Source organism: Rhyacophila brunnea, unplaced genomic scaffold, assembly GCF_057557595.1.
Source record: "Rhyacophila brunnea isolate RB1 unplaced genomic scaffold, BYU_Rbru_1.0 scaffold_3, whole genome shotgun sequence".
Lineage (NCBI taxonomy): Eukaryota > Metazoa > Arthropoda > Insecta > Trichoptera > Rhyacophilidae > Rhyacophila > Rhyacophila brunnea.
The window spans coordinates 49,942,464-49,957,110 of NW_028232965.1; the positions used below are offsets into that span (position 1 = coordinate 49,942,464).

Sequence of the window (14,647 nt, forward strand, 5' to 3'; positions counted from 1 at the left end):
ATTAATTAAGACGGTACTTCAGTGAAACGGCAAATAATTTTCAACTATAGGTGCGATGAAATTTGGACTGGCTGGCAATCGGAGAGCGAAAGTGGAGCTGTGAACACGTCAATTTGTTTTGTGATGACGACGGGGGAATTAATTTTTAAATCGTGTAAAGATGACTAAAAAACGTTACCCATTTACTTGAAAAAGAAAACATGTCAATGAATATATTATTATTATTAGTAATAGAACAATAAACATAACATTAAAAGGATGCATGTTGACTTTTTATGACAAATTATGTTTTGTTCTGCACGCCATTTGCACAATCTTCGCGTCGCGTAGTCACAATCATTTTAGACCATTGTTACCTCCGAAAGGGGGGGGGGGGTGTAGGTAAATGCGCTGGACCCCCCTGAACAATAAACGCCCTGTTTTCGCCTGTACTTCCGCGTTGTCAATCAACATAAACATGTTCCCGAAAGAAGAAGCAGACGATATCACCGTGACATTCATCATCAGGGGGGTCCAGCGCATTTACCTACACCCCCCCCCCCCTTTCGGAGGTAACACCATGCCCCGGCTGAAGTAAAGCCTTAATACATTTTATATCCACTTTCAATACCAAATATATTGTACCAAGTATTGTCTGATTTTTAAAAGCGGTATTTCGGTATCGAAAAATACTGGGATACCGGTTTTGAAATACCGATATTGCAATCCCTAATGAGGCCTCTAAGTAAATTTGAATATCATAATCTTAGTGCGTCACAGAAAGAGAGATCTTTCTATAATGTAATTAAAATTTGCAGGAGGGGTGCAAGAAGGGTCCCGAAGTAGATGTCGAGGGCCTCAAAACTCATATGAAACAAACAGAAAACCTCCTATCCAAATACGAATCTAAATTGACTGAATACAATCAAAATATTACGCAGCTGCAAAAAGAAATGATACCGCTGGAAGGAGTGTCTTTGGCCGATGAAGCTTGGCATAACAAAATGACAACTGGTAAACAATTATTATAGTATAGACCAGCTAGCTACATTTACTCGAGAAGTTTGCGAGATCATTCATCGGATGGGTAGGGTGTGGGAGAATTACTCAAATTATATTTTTATCTTATTTCTTTTTTTATTAATTTACACACGCTCTCGTCTGCAGAAAAGACATCATAAATGTCACGACTAAATGTAGCTACTCTACAAACAAATTTAAATCACAAAACCAATTACTGCACACATTTGGGTCTCCAATTTATATTGTATGTTAAGCGGCACATAGTTAAATAGATAAAAAGCATATTATTATTACATATTTTGATGTAGTAACACACTGTAAAATTTAATAGCTCGGGCAGATAATATGAACGTGAGGAGGGTAAACGAGAGAAACTGATATGACAGAAGATATGCTAACATTATCCACCAATCTTTCTATGACTGTGACGAAAGAAAAAATAATTGAGTCTTTATAATACAATGAAATGAAGGTTGCAGTTATGAAGATAGCTGCAGATTGCTTACAACATAATACCATTTGTGTCTAAAAATCTTTTCACGGGGCCCTAACAGATATCAATAAAATTAGTGGGAGCAAACCTGCTGTTCTCCATTTAGTTACTAAAATCTCAACATCAAACTAGATACAGAACCATATTATTTTTAGTCTCAAATTCTATATGAAGTCATTACCAATTAATTTCTAATACATATTTCACCATTTTAAATGGATACTCACAAAGCTTTAATTATTGTAGAACACCCGATCCTCTTTTTGCACGATTTCGAAATAACACGGTTTAAAAAAAGTAATGATTATTTTTTATTTACACTGATTTTTTTGCTTTAACACGGTTTAAAAAAACTAAAAAGAATAAAAATACGTATGTATATAGCGCACGCCACTGGTGCATACATATCTATTACATTGTCACGGCGCCACTAGTCACTCACTTCGGGTTCGATACGAGAGACGTGCCGCGTGCTTTGGTGTCAGCATCATTAAAAATTTCCAGCGATGATTTTTCGCCAGAGAAAAACAGCAGTAAACGGGCACGTTTATTGTCAAGTAGCGAGACTGAATGAATATATTTCTCTATGCTAAATTTAATTTAAATCGAAAACTATTTATTTTTATGAATAAATATTTTAATGTATAAATAATAAATAAATTCTATTTATTTTTGAGTTCAAGAATTTCGTATTTTAAGTTAATTTTAAGTAATGAAACTTATCTACCATTTTTGTATGGGCACCTTATCTTTTTTTACACGGTTTTGTTTTGCACGGTAGTCTTTGGAACGTATCCCCCGTGTAAAAAGATTATCGAGTGTATTATATATGCAGTTGAAAAATTAGTCGACTCTATACGAACTCTACTCTAAAAAGTTGAGTTATTCACATTCCTTCATTAATGTGCCCCCAACGCAAGACCTAAAGCTAAAGCTACCCTAATGAGATTCTTTCAGCTAACCTTATTTCTCTTGAGAACTTGAATCAATGTGAACTTCTCCATATCGTCTTCCTATTTTATATGTATTTTTAAAACCAGTTTGTAAGTTGAGATAGGTGTTCAAAAATTATTTTTTATCGTGAGATGACGCATTGGAGGTCAAAAACTGGTACAACAGTTAAATCTATCATTGTAATCATACATCTACGCGTTGTATTAAGTCTGCAAGTATTACTATCCAAATATTTTTTTTTTTGCAAACGACTTTGCTAATAATATTAAAGGTAATTGACATAATAGGTATATCCATGTTGGAACATCTTTAACTGCACAACCATTGTTAAGTCGAACAATAGCAATTTATTAGTTATTTAAGATCAATCAAAGTAAAATATTATACATTCGAACTTAGCTATTATGAGGAAGATGGGACTGACTGAATTTGCTTGTTAGAAGCGTTACTCGTTATATCAGGGAATAGGTATTTTTAAATGAGCGGTCACATAACACAAAAAGTCGCAATTCAATCAAAAATACACAATTAGAATTTTTCCCCGAGACAAGCATGGCATTCATAAACTACAAAAGAAGTTGTTTATTGTAATGAACGCTGGTAGGTGAACTGACTTCACAAAGCCTTGGATTTTTTACATGCAATATGCATGTATACTTTTTCAATATTGTCGGCGAAAACACCAATTAGGTAGGTACCTAGGTACTTAGACACCCGATAGTAATCCGATTCCGCCGGCATCCTATCCTGTCGGATTTTATTGCTTAGGGTCGAAAAAAAATTAAACGATCAACACATTAACAGATTTAAGAAAAATTTTGACCATATTTTAGCTCGGTATACCCGATAAATAGCTCGCTATAAAAGTGAATAAATGAATCGAGAAAATCGTAAACTAAAATGTCAACGAATGTTTCCTCGTTACATCCGAGATCTCGCTATATCCGTGATCGTAATAACCGAGTGCGACTGTATGTTGTAGATAAGACATACTGATGTATTCAAATTGACATTACCATAATATGACTTCGAGAACAATAATTACTCTGGTTATGATCTTTTCATATTATAAGCAACAGAGAACGAAGATCTCCAATGAAAGTGCAATAATTTTTTAATAAAATAATTTTCAGCTTTGGAGTCTCAACAGAAGAATCTTCATGATATACAGAAGTCACTTCAGAATACAGAAGAAGCTATCAAGAGATTGCCATCGCAGCACGACTTGGTTACTTTTAAAAATCAAACCAGTGAAGATTTACACAGAGCGCAATATGACATAATCAGCCATTCTGACAACAGTATGAAAATCACTTAATTTATTTATTGACAAAAGTTAAAAAATAATTGATTAATTTTAATTATAAACCAATTGACTATGTGATAATTACTAATCTCAGTCATTTTCAAAACACAAACAAGTTTTGTAAAGTGTACGCAAATTTGACTTTTTAACAAACTCTATCTTTGGAACAATAATTATTTATAGGGGAAATTGAATGACACCTTGTTCGTTTTCCCCATAGATTGAAAAAAGTTGAAAAACTTTCTTCTAGTCTAAATGTACAAAATCGATGCAAAAAAAAGATTCACTGGTCAACTGATTAAGCTGGCTACAAGTGACTTAGCATTGCAGGTTCATTTGCAGAGAACTTCACACTACTGCTATGACATTCATTTGCCAATTTGCAGGGCGTATGCACGTATAGGTACTATATGGTCATCTCTGATTTTGGCAAAATTCATGAATTCAAGAATGAAAACATAACCTAACCCTACGAATAAAAAAAGAGAGGAAGGAACATACTGATTCATCGCAGTATAAAAACGGGCAAACAAATTCGCCATTTTGGAAAGCGACGATTTTGCGTAAACAAATATCACATAGTCTGTACATGTGCGTATAAACTTCGCAATGGCAAAGGGTGGAGGTAGACTGTTAAGATTCGCTATAAATAGTGCACACTAAACTTTTTTAGTCATATGTATTTGTTTTTATTGAACTAAGACTACAATTTACAGATGGTGTTACTTAGTTTTTAAAAATCAATTAAACCCTGCCTAAACAAAACCATAATAGTTTTGATCTAATTTGGGCAATACGATAAAATTGTGCACACTTTTTCATTCATAGTTATTTGTTTTCGTTGGATTAAAAATACATATTACACATATTGTTGGTTAATATTTTTAATTCATTAAGCCCCGCCTAAACCAAACTATAATAAATAAAAAATATTATTCTATTTATAAAATATTCAAAGTTATCTATGATTTAATTGCATATTTTTAGATATTTTATAGATAGACATGTATTTTTTGACTATTATCTATTATGGCATGGTTTCTCAGGGTTTAATTGAATTTTAAAAACTAACCAACACTATCTGTAAATTGTAGTCTTATATCAATGAAAACAAATATGTATGTCTGAAAAAGTTTAATGTGCACTGTTTATGGCGGATCTTAAGAGCCTACCTCCACCCTTCGCCACTGAAACTTCGTATGTGTTTGTATGTTGTTTGTGTATGGCTATTTTCAAAATTTGTTTGCTGTGGCTTCCTGTAAACCGACAAGAACCGTGTTTTATTTAGACATTAATTTTATCTCAGTACTATACGAGCCAAAGAGGTTGGACGGTCTTTAATATACGACCATATATTTCCGATACAACATTTCACGGTGAAGTGTGATACAGCGAACTGCATACGTACAAATTTCCGGACACGCTGATAATGACCTGCATTATGACAGTGTCATGAATATTCATAATTAAACTACATGATTTACTGATTTATGTACGTTACATACCTACGTCAATGATACGTAGGTAGATACAATGTTACATAACATCAAAAGTCAAAGACAGCTTGTATGATTTAGCTTTCTGATTTTCTATGGCGGATAGAGTATTGTGAAGTAATTAAAAATTTACATTATAACAGGTGCCTCGAAACTGTCAACACAAATATCCGATATGAAGAAAATTGATAAAACGGCTCAGGAACAGCTGATGAAGAGTATTACCGACGCAGGAACATTGACAGAAAGTATCTACGCAGATGTTTCCAAGAACTATGAACAATTGAGAACCGAGGTATTTCCACATCACAACAAAATATTAATATTACAATTATTGCAATATAGTTCATTAAATCTGATTATCATAGCTATAGTCTGATTCATATGAGGCGTCTAATTACAAAATGCGACAAGTCCACAATTCAATATTTTCGGGAAACAACGTTTTTATGTTTCAAGCTGCAATTATTTGTATTAACATGAGATTATTTTTTCCGTTGTATTCTATGTCGAAATTAGAACCAAATGGCAATTTGTTTCAGCCGATAAACTCTTAAATGTAATAAATATAGGCAAAATAAAATTGGACGTAGCGCTATTTATACCTCACTTTTAAATTTATTCCGCATAAGGCACATATTGCCGTAGCACTGTCATGAGTTTACCAGATGCTACAAGCATGGGAGACGCCCTTTTCAATATTGAACGTTCCCTTATTGGTTGACTTAAACACACGCGAAATCAAACAAGCTTTAAATATTATGAAACACGAACATGGCGCTTTTTGTAATAAATCGAGACCAAAAATATTTTTTTTCATTGGGTTATATCGCGTTTTGGAATTTATAGATCAATACATATTGTGTAAAATTATACAAAGAATACGTGCGTATTTTTTTCTCGATTTTGACCAAATGTGGACTTATCGCTTTTTGAAATTAGACGCCTCATATAATCTAAAGCCTAGTTTACACTGGGTCACTGCATCGAGCAGCAATCTTCACCAAGTAAACGTCTACACAGATATTATATGATTTTTAGTAAGTCAGTTGATTTTTATGTGACTTTCATTCAATTCAAAACCGTTGCAAATGTGTGGTCATCGTACGGTTATCATGGAAAACATCAATCACATTATCCCTATGACCGAGAACTACTGGAAGGTGAGTTGAAAACCCAAAAGAAACGGATTTGAACAAGAATGTGGATATTATGGAGAGGTACTCACGAAGACTATAAACTAGAAAGCATAGATTAATATTATGAGAAACAATTCGACATGTTATTGCAAAATATAGCCAATACTATTATTCTTCAAACACCATTATGAGAAATGCCTCACCAGTAAGGGATAACTTACAAATTACTCTTTCTTTTTTGGCAACAGGAAATAGTTTTTGAACTCTGCAACATCTTTTTCCATTGCCCAAGACAACCGTATCGGTTTTTCTTCTTGAAGTTTTAGATACCCTTACCTACATTGTTGAGAGTTTTTCATGTGTCACACGCCTAGTAATAGTTTGACGTGACAGGCTTATTTTTGAGAAATCCGTTTTCTTTTCTGGGCACAGAATTTCAACGACACTCTCCAAACATTCTTTAACCATTTCACCATCTGAATATGGCTTCGACTTTTGTGCTAGTATCATGGCTACTGCATAACTAGCTTTTACATAGCATGTTGACTCTTGAGCCACTCTAGTAAATATCCGATGTTGTGCAGAAAGTTTTCTTTTTAATTCATTTACTTGGTCTTGTCGAAATTGCCCCTCGTACTTATCAAACTTATTTGCATGTTTAGTCTCGTAATGCCGTTTAATGTTATACTCTTTCAAGGCAGAAACAGAATTATTGCATATCAAGCATATGGGCTTTGTTTTAAATTCCACGAAAAAATAGTTTATAGTCCATATGTCGTGAAAACTTCTCACTTCTTCTGTGACTCTTCTCTTCTTTGGTCCAACGTCTTTACTACTTGACGCCATTGTTATAGCAACTTGTATTCTTATCAATGTGTATTTAAAAGTCGATCGCAAAATCTCACGAGACACATGGCGATATCGCACACAATGGAAGCGACCATACGTCCGACGGCGTTGTGAGTTGCCACAGACTGGCGGTTGCATGACGCATCCCGCATTCACGCTCCCGGCTATCCACGCAAAATCGGCTTGCGCGCTTTTTAAAATCAGCTTAACGTTGTGATTGTTTGTTAACACGAATAATTATATATGTTATTATTATATATATGTAGATGGAAATGCGCATTCAATATAATATTATTATAAACCGAGCCCAGCTTTAAAACCTTGGTCCATAGTGACTGGCTATTACATTTCCATATTATTAATCTGTTCTGCGGTTGAAAACCTACCTGAAAACCATCTCTCAATAAATATTTCTAACTTGCCGTAAATAATAGAGAATTACTTTTTTGAATTGCCGTTAGATATGACTGGTGTAGTTTTGATCCTTCCCATCAGTACTATATTTTGATCCATCGACCTAAGTCTTTTCTACCCGAAATTCTGCTCTGCGTATCTATCAACGTCGCATATATTCGAAGTCATTCTTGAATCTCGTTAGAAAATTTCACCACAGGTTATGTTAAAACTGGGATGACGGTTTATATTTGAATCCGGGGTATCCTATTATCCATATTCTGAAGATAAATGTTGAAAAAAGTAATTATAAAATTAACCCATAAACAGATAAGGTTTCAACATTTTTTAATTTACCCCATTAAATTAATTGTAGTGGCAAGAGTCAACATTATTATTGTATGTATTGAATTAATCAGACAGTGTTGTTTTGAAAACAGGTTCAATCACTGACTAAAGCAGAGAAAGTTATCGTACAAACAGCAGATAATGTTCTTGATATAAAGAGAAGAATAGAATATGGCATTCATCAAATACTGCTAGAGGTCGGAGAACTTATCAAGATACAAGGCAATGATCTCAATTCCACTATACATAAAAGGTAATAATTTTCAATTTCAATGGAATTTATAATGAATTATACACTAATATCTCTCTTTATCGTTGAGTTTCATTCTCGGAAAGTTAGCCGTAAAGCTGAAAATACTGTATAACAAATATATTTCCATGAAATCGTTTTTAATTGTAGATAGTTGAAATGGCAAATTTATTTACTACAAATTCAGATTTCCATAGCAAAAATAAATGTGTTCTATATTGGAATCAATTTGAAGTGAGATTTTGATTCCTTCTTTAAAATGGTGCAGGTGTTCATGTTCTGTATCCGAATCCAAATTTTGTATCCATAAGCAGTAACATGTCCACTTAATAAGTCGTCGGCTTTGGGTTCAAATTGGGCAAATTAAAATGTTATTTTTCAACGTGGGTAAGGAGCCAAAGCATGGATCGAATAAGTTGGGCAACTGGCTAACATCGACTTTATCATAAAAAAATCTGTTAAGAAACCTCTTCTTGGGGTGATCAAGATCCACATAGGATTGTAGACGCAATAGAGAAACATTATTTTCAAATACTTTCATTACCAATTCCATTATTTTTCTGAAATTTTGTATATAATTATATAATATGTATTTTTACGAGCACAATATTGTCCCGATGTCGAAAATATAAAAAAAAAAATTGGGGCATAAATCGAAAACGTACCTTGATTTAAATAGACCAAAATAGCGATAAACCATATAATGACCGGGCGTATGTACCTATATGTGTACGATATTTACATAGATTTGTTTACATTTGACATCTACTTTTTCAAGTACTTAATGAATATTTAATGTATGTAATGTTATATATATATGTTTTAATGTGAATAACCTCCTATTCCATCTTCAATTGAATTAAAAAATGATTTCAGATTTGACGAGATAGAACTGTCAATTGTTGAAAGTCAAATTGCAGCGTTGGAGAATGTCAGTTCTAAAATTGAAACAGAGATCTCACAAGTATGGCGACAGATTGGTATCATGTATCAACAAGTCACGGCCAGTAATACGGCACTTGATAGACTACAGGTAAGTAATATCAAATTTTATAATTGAAATTTGTTGAATTTTATCAAACATCAGTATTTATAACTTACGAAATTTTTGCAGTGATGTAGTGTTAATTCATAGATTATCATAGATTAGATATTAAGATTATTAGAAAACTTGAAATGGACATTTTTTCTATTATTATAATATTTGCTTATAAATTGTAGGCCCAAACTGAGCTGTATGTCAATGGAACTGTCAGTACAATGGACAGTATGGAAGGAAAGGTTTGTATTTTTAATTAATTTATCTATACTAACTAACCAGATATAAAATTTCACATAATACTATAGATATACCATCAGAAATAGTCCGGTGTTCAAATTTAGAACTAAGCTCATCAGACTATAAAAATTATTGAATAATATGTCCAATGTTAGTATGTGGCGCCCTCACTCAGCAGACAATTTATACTGGTGGATTTTACACTAAATTAAATTTTCAAGTAGGTATAGTACGGGTATTAACAATTAGAGTGAAACCACAATCTAGAAATATCCGTTTAGATTTACACGGGTTCCCAAACTATGGGTTGCAATTGCCAGCGGGGGTCGCCAACTACTAAATAGAGCAAAATGATTGTGATAAAAAAAATCATTTTTAATGAGTCAATTAATTATTTTTCTGGCAGAATTTCATATTGACATTAAAATTTATATATTATGTGACCCTTGCCGAGCCTCATTAACACATTCGCGGACACATTAAAAATTTTATTTTTTAAATTTACAATTTAAATATATAGAAATGAGTTGAGTCTTAAGATACGGCACTATTTAATGAAAATATGTTCGCACTATGACACAAGTAGCAGGGAACATATTGTTTTAATCCAAGATACGACTTCTATAAATGTCGTGTCGTACCACAGTACAGGATATCAATGGACGTCCTGTCATATCACATCTCACAAAATACGACGTTTATAGACGTCATGTCCACGAATGTGTTAACTGATAATCAAGAGAATTCGACTGAATATGGAAACATACAAAAAGGCATTGAAAATGAATGTCAAAATTGAGGAAGTGTAATTTTTGACAGTAAACGAAAAGGGTAAAGTGAATATAAATAATATTATTGATTAACCTTTTCCTTCACTATTAAAAATGCCTTGATACGCATTATTGGCAGGGAGTCGCAGGTAACGTTATATCACGTACACTTACAAAAATTTGTCCGCAAAAAATGTTTTCAAACCACCATTTCATAGAAAATAGTATGGAATACTAAATTTGTGGTTTGCCTAAATAGACTAAATGACCTACATTTTATAACCCCCACCAAATTTTTCACATTATTCACGCTAATTTCCCACAGGACAAATGTCGTTACATTATTATATTTCAGTAATCATGAATTATTTTTGTGTGAAGATATGTAAAAACACACCATTCCACATTCATTTTTCCCAGGACTATTTCAGTATTTTGTAAATAAGAGAAATAATCAGTTACCATTCTTTCCTAACGCAATTAAAATGACTGAATAAATATAGTACACCTAGGTACTTTCTATGGCAACCATATAAAAATTCGAGAACATTCATAGGGCACCGTAAGAAGGTTACATGTAAATTGTACGTAAAACATTTCACCGGGGCGCAGTTCGCCGTGAGCTTTCTATCGGATAGAGATGACCGTATACTATACGGTCTCCAATTTTATTAGATTCAATATGAACATTGACTCGATATGAACATTAATTCAATTTTAATAGCTGATTTTTGCAAAATTCATGAATTCAAGAATGAAAACTTAATCTAATCTAACCTAACAAATAATCCAGTATATCGGCTATTTTCAATATTTGCTTGCTGCTGGCTTCCTGTAAAGTGTAAACCGACAAGAACCATGTTTTATTTAGACATGAATTTTATGTCAGTACTATACGACCCAAAGAGGTTGGACGGTCTTTAATATACAGTGAATATGGCGAACTGCATACGTACAAATTTCCGGACACGCCGTAAGAAGGTTGGGAGCCTATGTTTTTCATCTTTTCGTCGAAAAAGAAATTGAAAGCTTGATGACAACCGATCACAATTATTAACCCTTGCTGGATGCAGTGACAAATGAACACACTCACTCCGCACAGATAACTCTCCCATCCCAAACTATCCATCTCACTTCAATTATCAAAATATCCTCAAATACAATTATTTCAAAGTTCTACTGTGGCTACTTACCGTAGCCCTGCGATGCTCATAAAATATGTAATGAAATTATTGGTACTAAAAATAAATCATTAGTAAGAATGGTGAGGCAATAATATGATTGAATTAAGACTTAGATTCAAGTTATACAGATATAATGTTTTAATAATTCAGAGTATGAACTAAATCCCAATCGTGATGTTGCAGGTTGGTATGATAACATCAAGGATGGCATTGGTCGACGAAAACCTCAACTTTTTGCTGGGCCGACTGTCATTGGTGACCCAGGAGTTCAACGAGATAAGGTTCGGTCTCGGAGTCGCATTGGACAACATCAAGGCCAGCTTTCTGGCAGTCCAAAACAAAATCAAAGGTAACTACTAAATGTCTCTTCGTATTAAAACATACCTTAACTATTATGGTTTGGTTTAGGCAGAGTTTAATTGAATTTTAAAAACTAACCAGCACCATCTGCAAATTGTATTCTTAGTTCAATGAAAACAAATACATAAGTATGACTGACAAAGTTTAGTGTGCACTATTTATGTTGAATCTTAACAGCCTATTTCCAACCCTCGCCATCGCTGAGAGGCCATTCTAGAGAATTAGAAAATCCAACCTTAAAGCACGCAACAGTTTCATTATTCTGTGGTCTAACAATTTTCTTCTTTCTCAGAGGTTGGACCTGGACCACATAATATCACCGAAAGTATGGAAAACGAGAGCCGTAGAGCCGGAAGCTAAATGGAGTATTTGGAAGTATCACGATATGCATAACATGTCTACATATCTGATTTATAATTAAATATTAAACATAATTTAGTTTGTGTCCATTATACAGCTAAGCCATATTGTATGTTTGCATGTTTTATTAATAAACTTTAATATCATATTGATGTGTCAAATCAAATACCTGCCATATTTCACTGCTCTGAACGAAGATTGCATGCATTTACAATTTAATGTTAGGCAGAGGAAGGACAGATTTTTGTAGCATTGTGGCACATCACTTTGTAGTGTTGTTTGAATGTAATGATTATCATCATCAGGGGCGCGACAACCCGGTGTGGGTTCTGGCCTCCTCCAACAGCTCCCTCCACCTGTCCCTATCCAGTGTGGCCGCTTTCCAATTTGGTACCCCCAGAATACGGCAGTCACTGGCAGCTCCATCTAACCAGCGAATCTTTGGCCTCCCTCTTCTTCTACGTCCTATTGGATTGCTGGACTCTCTATCACTCTCTTTGCCGGTTCATTGTCATTCATACGGTGCAGATGACCTAGCCATCGCAGTCTCCCAATCTTAATTGATTGAACTGCATTGCAATCTTCGTACAGCCCGTAGACCTCAGCATTATATCTTCTCCTCCAATTGGCGCCATCCCTGATCGGTCCATATATACGACGGAGAATTTTTCTTTCAAAGATGTTCAGGGCTCGTTCATTTCGCAGAGTTAATGTCCAGGTTTCCGATGCGTAGGTGAGCACTGGCTTTACAAGTGTCTTGTAAAGAGTGCTTTTAGTTCGACGAGATAGTAAGCGGGACTTAAAATGTCTTAACAGACCAAAGTAGCATTTATTCGCAGACATGATTCTCTTGTTGATTTCTTCTGTAATATCGTTATGTCGAGTTACAAGAGATCCAAGGTATGTAATGATACCATCACTTAAATGAGTCACCTGCACTGCCCACAAGAATCTGATACCATTCTACTTATAATAAAATAACCCATTTGAATGTTCTATAAAAATAAAATTTTCAACTGGTTTTGAAAATCAATTACAACTTGTATGGAGGAAAAAGGTGGCACAACGTTACAAATAGATAATTCGCAGGCATTCTGCCAATACGTCCTATCTACAAAATAACCAACATTATAGGAAAGCTAAAATACTGTATGAAGCGTCTATTTTACATGAATCTAGTATTTTTTATTTTGTATTGGGTTTATGCAATTATTGTAGTTGATATCTTATTTTTAGATCTACCTTCATCTTAACTATTTAAAATGAAAATATGAAAAAATTATTCTAAGTATGTAAATTTTGCAAATGACACATAGGACACATTGCCAGAATGCCTGCGTAGAGCATAACATAATGCAGAACCAAAAGAACTTGTGTGAAAAGAACGTAGAAGCGAGATAGAAAAAGTAACATTGTTACTAATCGCTTATCTTTTCTATTTACGCTTTTAAGTTATGGTTCTGTATTACTCTCTTAATTATTAATGTGTAAAATCAGGATGTATGCGTAAACACTTGAATACATTTAAATAACAGTTTTTCAGGGTTTCGAAAAAGACACTTGTTCAAATGGTATCTTTTTAGTGATGTTTATGATAAAAATAAGAGTATGAATTGATGATAGAAGGGATGAAACAAAACATATTTTATTAGATTTTTGCAAATATTTAATTTAGGTTTTATAATAGTGGATCTATATGCATATATTTATAATAATGTAAATGCATTTCATATATGGTACAGTGTACTGATGACTGTTTTATACAAATTTCACAAAAAACCTAACACGTCACATTGCAACATGTCCAAACAACTCTCAACAATAACGAGGTAAATTACACAGAAGAAAAACAAATAATAATAAAAGATAACTACAAAAATATGAACCACAATGAACTCATCAAAAATATGAACCACAATGAACTCATCAAAAATATGAACCACAATGAACTCATCATATATCTAGAATGTATTATTCACTGTACAATTTAATATTTGGAGAAAATAAATAAAGTATATAGTACAATTTGATTTTACTATGCTATTAAATACCCATTTTGTGTTGGATAATGTATTGTACTTAGTACGTACATGGTAGACTTCACGGAGCCTAATATAGGTCGTCTTTGCACTCACAACCATGCACATTGCAATACCATTTACCATAATAATAATAATTTTATTATCTACAAATTATTTCGTAATGATCTGGACCTATCACACGGTATTATTTAAGTCAAACCTGACATCGTCTCGGCATAAATATTAATTTTCATCTGTCAACACAACAATAAACACAAGGAGGCTTGCAGCCGATACATAACATAAAAACTAGGTTCAAATCCATTATTTCATCACTCAAACAAATCATTTTGTAATCATTTTAAAATTAAAATATTTTAAAAAAATTTTAAAACCAGGAGACGAAATATAATACGTATTATTGAGCCTCCATAGTATTCAAC

General features: G+C 33.4%; 1 protein-coding gene across 2 annotated transcripts in view; it reads left to right on the plus strand.

Moving 5' to 3' along the window:
• The window catches only part of LOC147068491 (uncharacterized), a 44,781-nt gene extending 30,762 nt beyond the window's left edge, over window positions 1-14,019 (plus strand). For both annotated transcript variants that reach the window (XM_085952065.1, XM_085952067.1), the window contains 8 exons: window positions 798-993; window positions 3,583-3,750; window positions 5,395-5,546; window positions 8,073-8,233; window positions 9,107-9,263; window positions 9,452-9,511; window positions 11,647-11,812; window positions 12,116-14,019. In XM_085952065.1, coding sequence (XP_085808191.1) covers window positions 798-993; window positions 3,583-3,750; window positions 5,395-5,546; window positions 8,073-8,233; window positions 9,107-9,263; window positions 9,452-9,511; window positions 11,647-11,812; window positions 12,116-12,183 — 1,128 coding nt within the window. In that variant the 3' untranslated portion in view covers window positions 12,184-14,019. The remainder of the gene's footprint in view (window positions 1-797; window positions 994-3,582; window positions 3,751-5,394; window positions 5,547-8,072; window positions 8,234-9,106; window positions 9,264-9,451; window positions 9,512-11,646; window positions 11,813-12,115) is intronic.
• Window positions 14,020-14,647: the final 628 nt, after the last annotated feature.